This window comes from Lithobates pipiens, unplaced genomic scaffold, assembly GCF_037356315.1.
Source record: "Lithobates pipiens isolate NorthernLeopardFrog02 unplaced genomic scaffold, aLitPip1_a1.2 Scaffold_22, whole genome shotgun sequence".
In the NCBI taxonomy this organism is placed as follows: domain Eukaryota; kingdom Metazoa; phylum Chordata; class Amphibia; order Anura; family Ranidae; genus Lithobates; species Lithobates pipiens.
In genome coordinates this window covers 124,322,972-124,341,210 of record NW_027507784.1, presented here as the reverse complement: position 1 = coordinate 124,341,210, position 18,239 = coordinate 124,322,972, and the positions used below count along the sequence as shown (strand labels likewise).

The 18,239-nt window shown below is 44.6% G+C and overlaps 1 protein-coding gene across 10 annotated transcripts in view; it reads right to left on the bottom strand.

Annotated features, from left to right (window-relative positions):
- Window positions 1–10,217: 10,217 nt before the first annotated feature.
- The window catches only part of LOC143924139 (UDP-glucuronosyltransferase 1A1-like), a 253,643-nt gene continuing 245,621 nt past the window's right edge, over window positions 10,218–18,239 (bottom strand). For all 10 annotated transcript variants that reach the window (XM_077448214.1, XM_077448215.1, XM_077448211.1 and 7 more), the window contains 3 exons: window positions 17,058–17,145; window positions 14,122–14,341; window positions 10,218–10,357 (listed from right to left, as the gene is read on the bottom strand). In XM_077448214.1, the coding sequence (XP_077304340.1) occupies window positions 10,219–10,357; window positions 14,122–14,341; window positions 17,058–17,145 (447 nt within the window). In that variant the 3' untranslated portion in view covers window position 10,218. The remainder of the gene's footprint in view (window positions 10,358–14,121; window positions 14,342–17,057; window positions 17,146–18,239) is intronic.

The window sequence follows — 18,239 nt, the reverse complement described above, 5'->3', positions numbered from 1 at the left end:
GATGCATACCACACACATTATCTGACGACGCGGTCCGATAAGACTCATTCCGACAGATTCTCAGACCGTGTGTACAAGGGCTAAGTGTGCAGCCTAAGTATGATGTGTCCACTGTGCTGACTCAATAACAACAGTGTCAGAGAGGAGGATGCTGTCTCCTTCCATCCAGAAGTTGTCGAACATTGAACATACCTTTGACAGCGTTTTTGCATTTTTGCCGCGTTTACGGTGCGTTTTGAGGAGTACCTTTGGGGCACGTTCATGCATTTGTCTATACCATGTGTTTGTGCAGCATTTATTCAGCATTTTTAAAGCATTCAAAACTGTTCTTCAAGGCCTGCCATTATTATTACAATGGTACCACATAGTGCTGTTCACACAGGAGCAGTAGTATTGTGTCATGTTTAACATTAAGCAGCATGTTGCTTTCATGAGGCATCTACACTTGTCAACCACCTCCATTGGTTTTAATGGTAATGCTCTATTAGGCCTGGTTCACAGCTATGCATTTTTTTGTGCGTTTTCAGTTTTGCAGAAACACACTATAGCCCCTTTAGCATGGTTTCCTATGGATTTAGTTCACATTTGTGCATTTTATGGAAAGGGCCCGGGACTTTTTTCTGGTTTTTGGTTCCATAGACTTCAAATGTATCAAAAGCGTGTAGTGAGAAATGCAAAATGCACCTGGAATATGCAAATTGCAACCTGCATAGGTGTGAATCAGGTCTAACTGTACCTTAAAAGCACCTAGAGCATTTATGTTGTGTTTATGTTACAGTCAGCATAAATTCCCTTCCAGAATCAACTTTCGGTTGCGCAATGACATCAGCATATAGCTTGGCCCTATGTTCTACGGGTTTCGTCATCTTCCCTCTACCTGGAATTTTTTATGCTGCACATTTATCTATGCTTTAATTGTAAGTACATTTATGTATAGTAATAATTTTTAAACCTTGGATCCTACACTATGTAGGGCCTTTGTTTTTTCTTCTCTCAGCATATTTGGAGTTGAAGTAGTGGATTGAAAACACTCTGGGGGTCCTTTTACTTGCAGCCATTTGAGGATTCAGATGGGAGAAATTGGAAGTTTTACCTGTTACTGAATATTATCATCATATGCGATACATGCTTTTTCTATACAATGAAAGTCATGTTTCTCTGGTAATCCTTCATATTTAGCTATCAGATGGTGGAGATTCTCTTACGTGGAAACACACTTTTGGACACTTACTTTTGATTATTCACCACATGGTTTTTATAAGCAAGTGTTCACATTTGCTTTCTTTGTTGATAATTTATTATAGCACAACACAGTGTTCATATATTACTTGGTTACTATGATAGAAATCTCTGTGTGGTTGCAGCTTATAGCATCTACAAACTATGGGATATATTTATGGTGATTTTATTATTATATATATATTTTTTTACTAGTAATGGCAGCGATCAGCAATTTTTAGCAGTACCACAATATTGTGGCGGATAGATCGGACACTTTTGACGCATTTTTGGGACCACTGACATTTATACAGCGATCAGTGCTATAAAAATGCACTGATTACTGTATAAATGTCACTGGCAAGGAAGGGGTTAACACTAGGGGGCGATCAAGGGGTAAAATGTGTTCCCACGTTTGTGTTTCTATCTGTGGGGGGATGGAACAGACTAGAGGGGGAGACATATTGTTGTTCCTAGCTAGTAGGGGAAGATGATCTGTCTCTCCTCTCCTCACAGAACAGGGATTTGTGTGTTTTACACGCACACATCCCTGTTCTGGCTCTCGTTCCCAGGATCACGCATGACCTTGTGCATTGACTCCTCCACGGTGCACAGCGTGCATTCCTGCTATAGGCATTTAAAGGGCCAATGTACAACTACGACAGTTTGCGGGATCATGCTGACCTGCCGCAGTATAATGACGGTGGCTGGTCAGCAAGTGGTTAAAGCACAAGCGCATTTAACATACAGTGGGTCAATTAAGTGTTGAACACGTCACCATTTTTCAAAGTAAATATATTTCTAAAGGTGCTAGTAACATGAAATTTTCACCACATGTCTGTAACAACCCATGCAATCCAAACATACAAAGAAATCAACACATATAAGTTCAGAAATTAAGTTATGTGTTAACTTTGGTCTCCTCTGACCAAAGCACCTTCTTTCATATGTTTTCTGTGTCTCCCACATGGCTTCTCACAAATGGTAAATGGGACCTCTTATAGCTTTCTTTCAACAATGTGTTCTTCTTGCCCACTCTTCCATAAAGGCCAGATTGGTGGAGTGCACAACTAATAGATGTCCTGTGGACAGATTCTCCCACCTAAACTGTAGATCTCTGCAGCTCCACCAGAGTTACTATGGGCCTCTTGGCTGCTTCTCAGATGTTTGTAAGAGAACCTTAGTGAACACACAGCATCATGAAGGCCAAGAACCACACCAGACAGGTCAGGGATAAAGTTGTGGAGAAGTTTAAAGCAGGGTTAGGTTATAAAAAAATATCCCAAGCTTTGAACATCTCACAGAGCACTGTTCAATCGATCATCCAAAAATGGAAAGAGTATGGCACAACTGCAAACCAACCAAGACATGGCTGTTCACCTAAACTGATAGGTAGGGCAATGAGAGCATTAATCAGAGAAGCAGCCAAAAGGCCCGTGGTAACTCTGAAGGAGCTGCAGAGATTAACAGCTCAGGTGGGAGAATCTATCCACAGGACAACTATTAGTCGGGCACTCCACAAATCTGGCCTTTATGGAAGAATGGCAAGAAGAAAGCCATAAAAAATGTTGAAAACCATTTATCATTTTCCTTCCACTTCACAATTATGTGCCTTTTTGTGTTGATCTATCACATAAAATCCCAATAAAACACATTTACGTTTTTTCTTGTAACGTGACAAAATGTGGAAAATTTCAAGGGGTATGAATACTTTTTCAAGGCACTGTACTATTAGGCATATAGTCAATTGTATTAATTTCACAAGCCCATTCTGCAATCGAGGGAGCTTCTGCTTGTTGCCAATGTCTGGCAATCACAGATCGTGCAGCTGTTAAGGAGCGCCTGACCAAGCTTTTCTTGATTTTTTTATAGGAGCCTGGCAGCGTAGACAAAACTGTCACATTCCATATCATCTGCAGATGTATTTAATTCCTGTTCCCATTTCAAAAGAAAAGGGGATAAATTCAGGTAAGACTCTTTCACCAAAATTTGGTACATCTGAGAAAGCGAGCGTTGAGGCCTAGTGGACTTAGACCTCATACAGAATATGAGTCAGTACTCTATTAAAAGAGTCTGTAGAGGGCCATTTTCTTAGACAATTGTTTAGTTGAGTATATTCTAGCCAGGTCCTTAAAGGGTTATGACAGTTTGAAATTATCTGAGAGAGGGGAACAAGATTCCTACCACTACTAAAAGTGTGCCACAATAGAGGGTTATCTCCTCTTCATCAAGAGAGAAATTTAGTACCATTGAGCATTATGAAAAGGAAACATTACCAAACAATGGAGTCAAAGGGCTTGATCTCAAGGAGAGTAGGCCTTTACTTAGATAGTCATCCCACACTCTTTAAAGCGGAGGTCCACCCTAAAATGGACCTCCGCTCATCGGAATCCCCCCCCCCTCCGGCGCCACAATCGGCACCTTTCAGGGGGGAGGGGGGTGCAGTTACCTGGATAATCCAGGTAACTGCACCCACTTCCGGGCTAGCTCTCTGCGTAACGGGGCGTACGTTACGCCCCCGTTCCGCAAGCGCCCGCCCCCTTCAGCAAGTGCCCCGCTGCCTGCTGGGAAACACACAGCTCCCAGAGGCAGCGGGGACCGTCCGGATTGCGCCGCGCGGCTCGCGCATGCGCAGTAGGGAACCGGGAAATGAAGCCGAAAGGCTCCATTTCCTGATTCCCATACCCAAGATGGCGGCAGGACCCGGCAGCCGAGCGAGCGATCGGCTTCGGGTGCCGACATCGCGGGCGCGCTGGACAGGTAAGTGTCACTATTTAAAAGTCAGCAGCTGCAGTATTTGTAGCTGCTGGCTTTTAAAAAAAAAAAAAAAAAACGCGGAGTCCCGGTGGACTCCCGCTTTAAGTCACAATGGTAATTTTAGGCAAAAGATCTTTCTGGGGCATATGGGCAAGATCCATCCAGGGCAAGGAGGTGAGATCTGGACAATAAGGTCCTTTTCTATGTGGGTCCATTATTTAGTAGATTTACCGTGGTACCAGTCCATCACTCTAATCAAAGATGTGGACCCTACGGCTGACTGCTGCAGACGGGAGACAGATCCCACTGGGGTTAGAGCGTAAGATTCCCTGGGGCGCGGAGTCTAAGAGCCAGCAGGTGTTCACCAGTGCCTCTAGTGGTGAGGAAGGACTTGGCTGCAACTGGCTCCAGGTCGCGACCCCCAGGGACCCCCAGCTCACACCCACAGTAGGCAACAGGAGGATTGGGATAGTGAGGGACAAAGCCAAGGTCGGGGCCACAAGCAGACAGGAATAGTCAGGGACACGCCAAAAGGTCAGGATCACAGGCAAACAGGGATAGTCAAGGACACGCCAAAGTCGGTAACGGAACAACAGAAGAGCACATGGCAGGTAACAGGAAGCTAACGCACAAAGGTTGATCAGCAGGGTTGGTCTGCAGTGCACAGGTTAATATAGAGCTCCCTGATAGGAGCTAGGGTGGAGCCATGCCAGAGGATGGATTACAAAAGCAGACAGGTGAGGGTCGGCTGGTCTCTAGATGATTACATGGAAACAGGCAAGATGACAAACTATTGCATAACCATGACACCAGCCTGTCCTGCATTCTGCCGTAATTTTCCCCATCAACTCCACATCTTTTATTCTAGCGTATAAGGCCTCAAGAGTGGGGGGGGGTCCTTTTTTCCAGTTTTGGGTGATAAGACAGCTGTGAGGATGTGGTGTGCTAGTTTTTTGTAGGGTGTGGAAATCTTTAGTGGCGATAACCCTAATAGGAAAAATTTGGGGGTCATGGGAATCGCATTCAGGTAGGGGGCAATTAGTGGGCAGCTCCAATAAATGTGGAGGAGGGTGCCTTTATCTCCCTGGGATTGCCAACAGTGATCAGACTAGTGGGATAGAGATCAGGTATAGTAGCTTCAGGAGGATCGTCATCTTAACTGAGGCGATCCAGCCTAGAAGGAAGATGTGGTGCTTCTTCCACTGCAGAAGCAGGGTTCTGATCGAACGGAAGGGGGGGGAGTTTTCCTGGTATAGAGTGGTGAATTTTGTGGTGATGTGTATTCCCAGGTATTTGAAAGTGGTGAGTTTCCAATGATAAGAGAAGTTGGCTTTCAAGTGTGTAGTTTCTGCTTTGGGGATATTGATTGGGAGGGCCTCTGATTTGGATGTATTAATTTTATATCCTAAAAGGGTCCCATAGCGGTTAAGTTCTGCATGGAGATTTTGAAGGGAGATCCTAGATTGCGTCAGGGTGAGGATAATGTCATCAGCAAATAGTGAAATTTTAAATTCTCTGCCTCTGACCGATACACACTGTATAGCCGGATTACCTCGAATAGAGGCAGCTAAGGGTTCAACACAAAGCGCAAATAGCAGGGGTGAGAGTGGGCACCCCTGCCGGGTGCCATTAGGTACAGAGAAAGAGGGGGAGAGGGCAAAGGGAGTCCTAACCTGGCATGAAGGGTTGGAGTAGAGGTGCTGAATTGTTCTGACCATGAATTCTGGAGTATCTGTGCTTCACGCGTTATTCTATGTGTGGGGTTGTTGATAAAGAAGTAATCAATGCGTCAGTGTGTTCGATGGGAGGCCGAGTAAAAGGTGTACTGCCGATCCCCTGGGTGGAGAGCCCTCCAGGCATTAAAGAGAGCATAATGTCTGGAGAGTTGGTGAAAGAACTTTGAGACCCTGAGGGCTTGAGCCGATGATGTCCAGGGGCTCACCACGTGGCGATCCGCAGTTGCAGAATGGGTTAAATTAAAGTCACTCCCCACCACCAGAAACCCGTGGTCAGACTGAAAGAGGCGGGTAAACACTTTAGACAGGAATCTATATTGTTTAATGTTCGGGGCATATAGGGCACAGAAAGTGACTGCCTGTGTTTGCCACAGACCTCTGAGGATGAAGAAGTGGCCTTGTTCCAAACAGGTGAACAGGGATCCATGTTTAATGAGTATGGTGACTCCAGCTCGCTTATGAGGTCCTGAGGAAAGGTAGATCTGGGGAAATTCTTTAGAGGTGAATGCGACGGAGCCCCCCTTATCGAAGTGTGTCTCCTGGACAAAAATAATGTCGGCCCCTGACTGTCTAAACTCCCTTAGTGCCAGATGCCTCTTTGTATTGGAATTTAGGCCATGAATGTTCAGAGATAGGATCTTAGCCATGGTGTTGGGTAAGGGGAAGGGGAAGGTATCTTACCTGATGTGGAGAGGAGGTTCTGAAAACTGGAGGCCAAGAGCACACTTCAGGAGGGCATATTCCGCGAACTGCGCGGTAAGCTACATGATGACAGAAGAAAAGAAAGGAGAGAGGGAGACTGAAAGAGAAAGAAAAAGTTTATATACAAAAAATATTGAGAGCTTAAAGCAAATGTTGGATGGATGCAAGGGAGACCAAAATTGGTCATATAAAGCACAAAAAGTAAAACTGAGGTAACTTTAGTCACTTAACTGGTTAACCCGGGGGAGTAAGCATGAGAATTATTACTCTCTCGGGTCTCATCAGAGACATGCCCATAAGGTAAACTGGGGATTAAAACTGGGGCACAAGGGGGGGCTATATATTCAAAAGTGTCCTGGGCAGAATCACCAGCCATTATTGGATGGTAAGTCAGTCCATTAGCAGGTATCATATGAAGAGGGGTACATAAAGTTCAGCCGTTTCTGTGTTTGGTGGTTCTGCGGGATGCATCCATGCTCCGGGGCGGTTGGATGGGGGGACCTTTTCCCAGATTGTGGATGGTGGGGGTGGTATGGCCACAAGATCCCAATCCAGAAACTGGGGGATAGGGATCCCTAAGATGTCACAAAAGGCTGTTAGATCCTCTGGGTATCGCAGGGTGGCAGATTTGCCCTGGCGTTTAGATGTGAGACTAAAGGGGAATCCCCAGCGGTAGGGAATGTTTTCGTCTTGTAGGGTGTGTAGTAAGGGTTGAAGAAGTCTGCGTTTTTGTAAGGTAATCCATGAGAGATCTGGGGGTACAGTTGCACTTGGACATCTTTGAAAGTCACTTTGCGTGCTAAGCGAGCTTGATCTCTTCTTTCAGGGGGTAGGAACTGATCCTACAGATAATATCCCTCGGTTTGGAGGTGGTGCACTTAGGACGTAGGGCTCGATGGACTCTGTCCATTTCAATGTGTTTGGTGGCAGGCTCCCCTAGGAGGTTGTTAAACACATTCTGCAATGTATTCTGTAGGTCCTCAGGGCCTTCAGCTTCCGGGACACCCCTCACACTTGTTTCTGCACCCCTGTTGTCTAAGTCCTCTATGTGGCGTTGCATGTCTCTTAACAGGGTGCGATGGTCTGCTACCTGGAGTTGGGTGCCTGTGGACTGCTAGCTTAGTCTCCTGTATTTCTTCTTCGGCCATCTCCACTCTGTCTGCTAGGTGCTTAAGGCCTGACTGGAGCACTTGTATTTCTGAGTGGCAGGTGGACATAAACATCTCTACCAGCTGCTTGAAGTCCTCTTTAGTGGGCATCGCTTGTAGATATAAATGCAATTGTGGGGGTACAGGGTGGGTTTTGGCTGGCATTGGGGTTTGCTGTGGTGGAGGTGAGCGAGGAGGCATTGGTTGAGAATGTGGGGTGGTGTTGCCCTGGGCAGGGTGTGCTAGCCCTGATGATGAGTCCCATGGTTCGCCCCAGATTGATGTTTGAGCAGGGGAGGAGGCCCTCATGTTTTCTACTCCAGAGGTATGGGAAGCAGGGGAGCATACTTTCTGTGCATAGGTGGTTGGTGGTGCAGCCTGATCCCTGGAGGAGCTGAGGGCCTGTGAGTGAGACAGTTTCTGGGCTTTGGGGGGGGCGGTTTAGGTGCAGAGGGACTGAAGACCGCATGGATCCCGGCAGGCTCTTGTAGTATCTGCATGGGTGGGTACATAGGGCCTGGCAGGGCTGAGAATATCTGATGATGCCGGGGATCCAGGGTCAGTTCCATGTATACAGGGGTCTGATGCTGTCCTCAGCAAACAAGGGTATGCATCTCAGGATTGAGTGTATTGTTGGGGGGGGGGGGGGGGGTGTGGGCATGGCAGCCTGTAAGCCGTGCAGTAAGGCTTAAAGGGAGACTGAGTGGTAGGGGAGACTCACCGCTCCTGAGACGGATGGAATGTCCATGGTGCCCATCGGAGCCAGCGGGTAATCTGCGAAGGTCCGGTTTGATGTGTGAGCCGGCTGGGAGAGCTGTACTGATGTCTGGGAGTGGGCCGGCGAGGCGTCTGGCACCATTTTGTCGGCTCCGCCTGGAGGCATGTCCGTCGGGGAGGAGAAGGACCAGAGGTCCATGGAGCAACCAGGTGGGGGCTGTGATAATCCCCAAGCTTTTGTGGAGCGGGTGGCCCTGGATCTGCCCATTAAAATGCGGTGGAATGTCCCCAAAAGTGCTTATGGATCACGGCTGAGAGAGAGTTGGAGAGTCAGGCTTCCATCCAGGACAGCTTCTGGTCACGCCCCCAAGATGTCCATTTTAACTACATTCATATGACTGAACCATAAAATGTTCAGTTTATCATATAATTTGAGATATGTATGGACTGTGTGTAAGAGGTTTCAAGTTAAAGTGGTTGTAACCCTAAAAAAAAAAAAAAAAAAACATGCTCCTGTCCCTTTAAGGCATGATATAAAGCACAGAGCTTCTTTGGTGTGATTTATCCATTTCAATGTTGCACAATACCTAGTTGAGCCTGCCTATTTCTGTGTTCCCCTCTATGATCTGATCACACTTATCATGCCTGCTGATTCATGATAGCGTGGTCAGTTTTTGTAACTCCACCATCCTGCTCTCTCCTCAGCGTCTCTGCATCTTCCCCACTCCCTCTCCCTTCTCTTCTATCATTTCCTTAGTGTGTGTGATGCCGATCTGCTCACGCCCCTCCCCTCTCTTCCTGCTGCCTTCATTGAGTTATTATTCCCTTGCAACTGCTCCTCCCCTCCTCTTTGTTAAAGCTGCAGTGTCTCCCAGAGTTTACTATCTTTGGAGACAACAGCTACCAGGACAGTTTTCCTGCTTTCACATGGCAGTCTTTTTAACCAATTTAAAAAACTATATTTAATTTAACTAATATTTAAAAATACATTACTTCTGCAAAGTTTTTATTTATTATTGCTATACAGTGACGTTGATCATTTGATTAACAGGGCTAGGTTCCTTTGATCAATCGATCAAAGGAAGAATCGGTCAATTGATCAAAGGAACGTAACATTGATGTCAAATGATCAATGTCACTGTATAGCAATAGTTGATCCATCAATGTTTTGCTTGTGCCTATCTAGCAAGGTTACTTTGCGGTATAAGCAAGGAAACCGAGACCTCTGTTTTAGGATATTAGGAATACAGTACAAGACTGACAGATATATCAAGCAAGATGTCTAGCAAATAAGCAGAAACTATGGTCTAACAGTAGAAACACGCTTAAAAGTTTCTTAACTCCGGTTACTGTGTGCTTGTGATCTCCGTTGACAACGAGGACTCAGGCTTCTTCAGCAGTTGCTGGAGATCAGGCAAAATTGTCTTGAGGTATCTTCTGGCTGGTTACAAACTGTCCTTGGTGTTTAAGCCATGATAAGTCCTGTCCAGCTTTTGCCTGATAACCTTTTATATGTCAGCTTGTTTACTATAATTACTGAACAACAGTTACAAACTTGATTACCTTAACAGACTGCTCAAACTGACAATAGTTCCCATTGTGTGAGCACAGCCTGTACTACCAAGGAATTTGTTTGAGAAGTATCCACTCAAACACAACCTGATTTTCTGTTTCTGTGACAAACTATTAAACAGATTTTCCCATGTATAGTTATGTCTGATTAATTAAAAAAAATCATAAATATTTATCAAACGCAACACGAACGGTCAATTAACCAATCCATCCATCAATTGTCAGGCTTCGATCGATTTAGCCAGGGCCGTCTTTAAGGCAGGGCAAAAGGGGCAGCTGCCCTGGGCCCTGTCATTGTTGTGGGGCCCAAAGCAGCTGCCTCATACTAGCCAACTATCCCAGTTTAAATTTCCTTGTCCCTTGAAGTTTTAGTCATGGGCAGCTGGGCGCAAGTGAGGAGCTCCTTTGTGTCTCATGACAAACTCTACCCAGTGCACTGCCAGGTCCAGAGGGTGGATGGGCCGGTCAAGATGCAGATCAGAAAGCCGCTGAATGTTTTCTTTGTAACTAAAGAAATAAGAAACATGAGTTGTCACAGAGTCTTGCAGTTTAGCTATAGATAAATAGAAGAAGCTAAAATAAAACCAGGTTTACTTTTCTTATCTAATGTTTAGTTTCTGGCTACAGTCCATATGAAAAAACCTGAAAAACAGTTGTACAACATCCTATTAGTCAGAACTAGTTCAGGAATTTTAACCACTTGCCTACTGGGCACTTAAACCCCCTTCCTGCCCAAGCCAATTTTCAGCTTTCAGCACTGTTGCACTTTGAATGACAATTGCGTGGTCATGCAACGCAGTACCTGAATGAAATTTATTATCATTTTTTCACACAAATAGAGCTCTCTTTTGGTGGTATTTAATCACTACTGAGGATTTTTGTTTTGAGGGAAAAAAAAACAGTTTCGTAGCTTGTTATACAATTTTGCAAACAGGTAATTTTTCTCCTTCGCTGATGGGTGCTGATGAGGCTGATGAGGCTGCACTGATGGGCACTGATAGGTGGCACTGATGGGTACTGGTAGGTGACCCTGATAGGCAGCACTGATGATGAGGCACCGATCGGCACTGATAGGTGCCACTGGTGGGCAATGGTGGGCACTGACTCTCTGTGTTTGGGACCGATGTCCCTCTGTCAGAAGCCGGTGATTGGGTTTTTTTTTTCCAGAGGAAAAAAAAGAAGCCGATTACCAGCTCTGTTTACATTACATGACATCACATGGTAAGGGGTTAGGATTGGCCCTTACTCCAATCTATGATCAGCCAAGCCTCAATGACTCGCTGATCACTGAGCATGCCGCACGCACCCCGTAGGGGGTGCATAGGCAGCTTATGCACAGGAGGACATACATGGATGCCCTCCCAGCAATTGGGGCCCACTCTGTAGCCATCTTTTGGGCTTAGAGCAGGCACAAAGGGGTTAAGCATTAAACAATAATAAAAAGCAACCACACCAAAAAGCAATTTCTCATTTTTGGTTGAAGTGGATCCCTTTAGGTATTTAGGCTGTGTCTTTAGTGGGGAGCAAGGGACTAACAACAATATCCTAGCAGCTAATCAGAGATCAGCATGCTACTGGTCATTCTGCTGGCTATTTGGGACTTTATGGGCCTGTGTCAACAGTCTTTTTTGCTTCAGAACTGGTTTTCTCCCACTACCAGACTATGGAAATGAAAATGCAACTTAGAGGATAAGTTCACCTTCGGGAACATGTAACTTGTTTCACCCGGTTTTAGGGTGGAATATGTAACATATTCTTGCTCCTCCAGCTCTTTCTCCGATCCCCCTTCCTTTTGAAAACAAGCTGGAAATATTCTCCCGTACCCACTGTCACAATTTGAAAAAAAGTGTGGCCATGTGGGGCTCCACCCACACGCCCGCATCATTTATTAATGGAATCCTGTGAATATATAGACTACTGGTTCGGACAGCCTTTGCCACAGCTTGTAGTTCTCAATGAACTACGAGGGTGCTCATGAGCATCCTCATAGTTCATCGATTCTACCTGGATTGAAGTAACTGCCTATCCATATCGGAGGTACAGGAAGACAGCTACGCTGACAGTCTGCAGGAGCGTAACATTGCATCCGCGATCTGCTAATCACGGGTGCAATTTTTTACAGGCTCCTAAGAAAAAAATAAATGCATATTTTTTTACCTGTGAAAAAGGTAAAACTATCCTTTAAAGGGGTTGTAAAGGTCATTTAAAAAAATAAAATAAAAATAAAAAACATGTAATACTTACCTTCACTGTGCAGTGCGTTTTACACAGAGTGGCCCCAAACCTGGTCTTCTGGGGTCCCTCGGCGGCTGTCTCGGCTCCCCCCCGCAAAGGACTTCTCATGTTCATGCGAGTGCCCTCGCATGGTGAGGAGTGCTTGTGGGCGCTCTCCCGTGATACAGCCGGTGGCCATAGCCGCTCACTGTATCACTCGGCCCTGCCCCCTGGCCACATCATTGGATGCGATTGACAGCAGCGTGAACCAATGACTGTGCTGCTTTCAATCCATCCACTGTAACCAATGAACGGCCAGGGTGAGCGGCGAAGAGGATGTCAGGGGCGAGCGTGGGACTTTCGAGGGGTCAGGTAAGTAAAACGGGGGGGGGGGGGGCAGGCATTGTCAGAGGTTTTTTCACCTTAATGCATAAAAGGCATTAAAGTGGATCTCTACCCCAAAAAACAAAAATGTATGTGCTTAAAAAAGAAAAGAAAAAAACATTTGGAGACATTTTTTTTTTTACTCACCTCTAAATGCCTGTTGCTAGGGGGTCCCTAGTAGTCTGCCTCCTTCGGTGTCTGGGCTCCTGGCATTACTTTCCTCTGTGCAGGAAAGGAGATCACCTCTCCCCCTCCCTCTTGTCAATCATCTGGGACACGTGACCGGCCCCAGATGATTGCGCGGCCAATGACGATGCGTAGCGCGGCTCGCACATGTGCAGTGGGTGCCCGGCTGTGAAGCAACAGCTGGGCACCCACAGTTAAAATTCCGGCACCGCCGAACTGAGGGGGGGGGGGGGGGCGAGTGGGGCTTCGATCCCCCGCATCGCTGGACCCAGTGACAGGTAAGTGTCCGATTATTAAAAGTCAGCAGCTGCAGTATTTGTAGCTGCTGACCTTTACTTTTTTTTTTTTTTTTAAGTGAGAACCCCCTCTTTAAAGGTGAATTTTTTTTTACCTTTACAACACCTTTAAAGCAGATCAACTGCAGTTCACATGCATCTGCAAAGAATTCTGGATGATCTCAGAGAAGTTTTAAACTGATGTCAAAAGCGTGTTGTGCTTTTCTGATCTAAGCCCATCGACATCTTGTGTTTTTTATTACATCACTATAATAACAACATATTGCAGTACAGTAGGGTTGATTTGCTAAAGGCAAATAGTTTCTTTTGCAAGGGAATTTGCCCCAGAGCTTAGTGAAAGAGGTGACGCTCTGCTGACTTCCATCATCCAATCATGTGCAAACAAAAATGCAGTTTTGTTTTCCCCTTGCACATGATTGGGTATTCTTTGCTAAGTGAGATTGCACCACAGTCACAAAACATTGAGGATAATTTCCTAGAAAAGTAAACAGACTATTTGCAGTCAGTAAATAAACTCCATTGTTTCTATATATGGACCTGGGTGCACATCTAACCACCAAATATTTATATTTCCTTACATTACATGGCTGGTCAACATTTACCCTGCTGAGGTAGAGCTAGAGTTCTCCAATCAGCAGTTTAATGAGGTTTGCTGATTTCAGAGCTAAAGCCCTGACTTAGCAAGGGGCATGTCAATCATGTCCAGAGAGACCATTGCTTCAGCTCAGAGCACTGGTCTTCTGGTTCTCTGCAGTCTGTGTTTCAGGCATTTTTCCTTGGGCACATATACTGCCCTAAACATTAGTACCAATCAGTGACTGTCCATCTGCAGCAGATTTCAGCCTCTGAGACTTTTACAGGCTGCTGGCAGCAGAGCTGGCCAATGCACCTATGCCTTCTACCTGCACTAAAATGTTGGGATCTCATGCACCTGGGCTAAATGCCCAAGGTGCATGAATCCTAAGACTTTGAACACTTTTTGTTTTGATGCATCTGTAATTTATGTAGTTGATTTGTGCTAATAGTTCAGCTGGGCTTTAAACTCCTAAACACCTAAATGGATACCAATGTTTTTTAGCCAGTTCATCAATTATTTTCTTTCTCAATAAACGTGTGCTTACAATCTACTTTACTTTTTTTGAATCCAGTCTGATTTTGTTACTGCAGACTATGAAGATTTTTCATTCATACCTTGAATTGTTTATCACAGATGTCAGAGCATTGCTAAGATCTTCAGGTATCAGCTCTAAGACATTCAGTGTGATTCCCCCTCCTCGAGACTCAATCCTCTTAGCGTTGTCCATTTGGTCACCAAAGAGTGGTAACATGACCATGGGGACTGCATTACAAATACCTTCATAAATTCCATGTGAACCCGCATGAGTGATAAAGGCACGGGCCTTTGGATGAGCTGTAAAAAATGAAAAACATGGTTGCTGAGGAACTTTTCCGCTTCTTTTGTTGTTGCTGTATTATTCTACTGTGGAACAGAGTTAATTTGAACAGTCACTTGTGTATGAATGCAGCAGCCATCTTTAACTATTTGAGCTTCGGAACATTTTACCCCCTTTCATGACCAGGCCATTCTTTGTTATTCGGCACTGCGCCAGTTTACCTGGTAATTGTGTGGTCATACAACACTGTACCCAGACTAAATTTATATCACTTTTTTCACACAAATAGAGCTTTCTTTTGGTGGCATTTGATCACCACTGGGATATTTACTTTTTGAGATATAAATGAAAAAAGAAAAATATATATTTTTTACTTTCTGTTATAAAACATATCCAAACAAAAAAAAATCGAATTACTTCATAATTCTAATGAGTGATATCTCTTTCAACGTATGTGTAGCACCCTGATGTTTAGGCAGGGTTGCTAGTAAATTTATTTGCCAAGTGATTTCACCCTAAAGCCCCATACACACTATCAGTTTTTTTGCTGATTTTTGCCTTCAGATTTACCAAAACCATGTAGTGCAAGGGCCTGCCTGATTGCATACAAATTGAAACTCCTAAGGTTTGACCTCATATTATATGTTTTTGTAAATCTGAAGGAAAAAAAATCAGCAGAGAATCTGATAGTGTGTATGGGGCTTAATTCTGGAATTGCTGCACTTATTACTTCTGTCATTAGATGGCCGGGTATCTGGTGGCATTAGATAAAACAAGGGCAATGAAAAGACAGATTAGGAACAAATGGGGTGTCTCAGCCAATGGGCAGGGATTTTCTTAGTTCCCTTGGCCTGCTGGGAGAGCCTATTTATTTTGGAGCGGTAAGGGGATCAGGGTTCTGTGCCACCTGGACAGTTGTCTGGGTGAACATGTGTTGTGCTGCCTCTGGCTGCTAGGCCAGAGCCTGAGGCCTATCCTGGGGACATCTGGCTGCTGGGCTAGGCTATCCTAGAAGCAAGAGAGCAACATAGGTTTGGGATTGCGGCTTGCAGCCCAACCAGAAGTGACGGTCCTGCCGGCCAGAGAACCTGTCATGGTTGGAGGTAGAAGGGAAGCTGACGCCACTAAGCCCTTGTACACACGATCAGAGAATCCGTCGGAATGTGTCCTATCGGACCGTGTTGTCGGATAATCCGACTGTGTGTGGTATGCATCGGACTGATTCCGTCGGAATATCTGTCGGACTCAATTTTCCAACTTGTTGGAAATATTTTCCGACCAACTGGTTCGATCGGACATACTCCGATCATGTGTAGAGAATTTTGATCGGACCAAGTGCCACGCATGCTCAGATCAAATTCCTACATCAAAGCTATTGCCTACTAGCCTTGATGTAGTCCCATTGTAACGAAATGACATCATCACGTTCTGAAAGATTAGATTTTTCGACAACTTAGTCCGACCGTGTGTATGCAACAGTTTCGGACAAGATCCAGCGGACAAAATCCGACGGACAAAATCCGACGGATTTGGTTGTCGAAATCTCCAACCGTGTGTACAGGGGCTTAGAGACCATCCACTTTACTACCAAGGGCCACTGTGAGTAGCTGAAGTAAGTACCAGAGCACTAGTCTCACCAACCAAGAATTTGGAAGCTTCAGCAGATGTCAAGCCAGAGACCCAGCCAGTGGAGGCGACGCTTGCAGAGCAGTACTATCTGCCAAGCCAAAGAAAAAGCAGGCTAGTGGAGCGACACTTGAGGAGTATTGGTGAGTGCCATGCTAGGGACCCAGCTGGGACGCGGGGGTGACGCTTGAGGAAGATACCGAATGAGAAGATTGGAAGAGCTCAGGGGATCCAGTGGCAGTGGATCAGCAAGTCTAGTGAAAGACTGGGAGCTCAGCTGAGTGAAGATCTACAATAGGAAATTGTTGAAGAAGTGAATAAGTTCATTACAACCTTTGTTAGAAACTGTTTCAAGATGATTACTATAGGAGACAGCGGTCCTACTCATGCAGAAGTGGTATCTTGCTGGATTTCCCTTTCCCTGCATGGCTGTCTACCTATAAGTCTCTGAGTCTGCCAAATTAACATTATAACAACTAAAGGGTGTCCTGGCCCTAAACCTCTCTCCCACAATTCTGTTTAAGAGACAATAAATCTCTTTGCATTCAAAAAGTGGCTGGCACCCATGAATCTATCTTACATTATAGCCACCATGCCACATAACCCACTCTATACAGAAGGATGTTGGCTGTCCCTAACTCTGGAGGTCACCATTAGGCTTAGAGAGGCCCGGTACTTTGCTACATATGTAAAGTTCAGACTCTGCAATGACTTCTATATGAAGATATTATGTCTATATGACAAAAGAACATGTCATCAATATCTATATTCTAAAAATACTGACTTAAGCTACTAGGCCAGCACCAAGCCTCCAGTGCCTCTCTATTGGCTCATGAGGCTACTTATCACTTTGGTGGACCAACGGAAAGGCATGGGATGTAAAAAGAGATGAACCAAAGCAGTTGAAGTTTGTGTTGGCATTATGGAGAGAAGTTCGGGTTTTCTCTGAACTCAAATTTTGGTATTAAATCTAAGAAAATTAAAAAATATTGGTACTGAATGGACGAAGGTAGTACCCAACTTTGTCCAAAAAACATATTTCAAGAGATAAAGTGCACACCTTTTTGTAAAGTGTTGTAATTACTTTAAAGTGTATCAAAAACGTACCCAACAGATCATTTTGTGGCAGCCATTTCACTAGGTGGGTATTTTCACCTAGATTTGAAGGCACTGGCCCTGTATACCTCCATATAACCTGAAAGGAGAACACAACAAATTAGTGATTTATCCATATAGAGAAAAAATATGGTAATAATATGGTGTGATAATTTACATCTACTTTATTTAAAGTAGAACTATGGGCTAAAACTTTTTTTTTCATTTTGGAAAGCGAAAGGGAAGGTTATAACCCCTGTTAGATTTTTATTTTTTTTGCCATATCTGTCCCATTGCGGAGATTCTCCTTCACTTCCTGTCCCATATACAAACCGGAAGTGATTAAAGCAAATTAAAGGAATTTCCAGAACTAGTGTCCCCTTTGGAAGATTTCCCGTCTATTACTTTTCCAAGGAAAACCCAAAATGTGGGCTTTTCTTTAACTTTCACTTTCAATGAAAATGGTAAACAGGACAAATAGCGAGGGTGGATCTCCTTAATGGGGGCACAGACAGCAATAAAAACTGATAGATTTTCTAATCCCTCCCCACTCCATTCAAAACTAATAAAAACATTTTGGTTTTAGTTATACTTTAACCTTAATCAATTTTCATTTCCAGTAACAGAAAACTCTGAAGACCCATTCTTATGATGTACTATATTAATACACACAGGTTAATGCAATGCATTTCAATTAAAGTGGTTGTAAACCCAAAAAACACCTGCAAGACAAAGGCATAATGAGCTAGTATGCTATGCATACTAGCTCATTATGAATTACCTGAGATTGAAGCCCCCGCAGCCATCCTCGTACACCGCTCTGGCGGCCGACATCGCTCCCGGAGTTACTTTCGCCGGTAATGGCACACTCACTGAAGCAACGGCACGTATATGACGTTGATTCAGTTTGCATGTGCCGATAACGTTGGCACATGCAAATACAGGGGATATCTCCTAAACAGTTCAGTTTTAGGAGATATCCAGGGTAGCTACAGGTAAGCCTTATGATAGGGTTACCTGTAGCAAAAAGTGTGTTGTAAGGGTTTACAACCACTTTAAGATGCAAGGCATTCAATTTAATTACATTAAGTTTAAAGGACTAGCAACACAACTCAAAGCACAAGAAAAAAGACCAGCTATTATTATTTTTAACACACCACAACATATTCCACAGACAGTTCACATGGATATGCT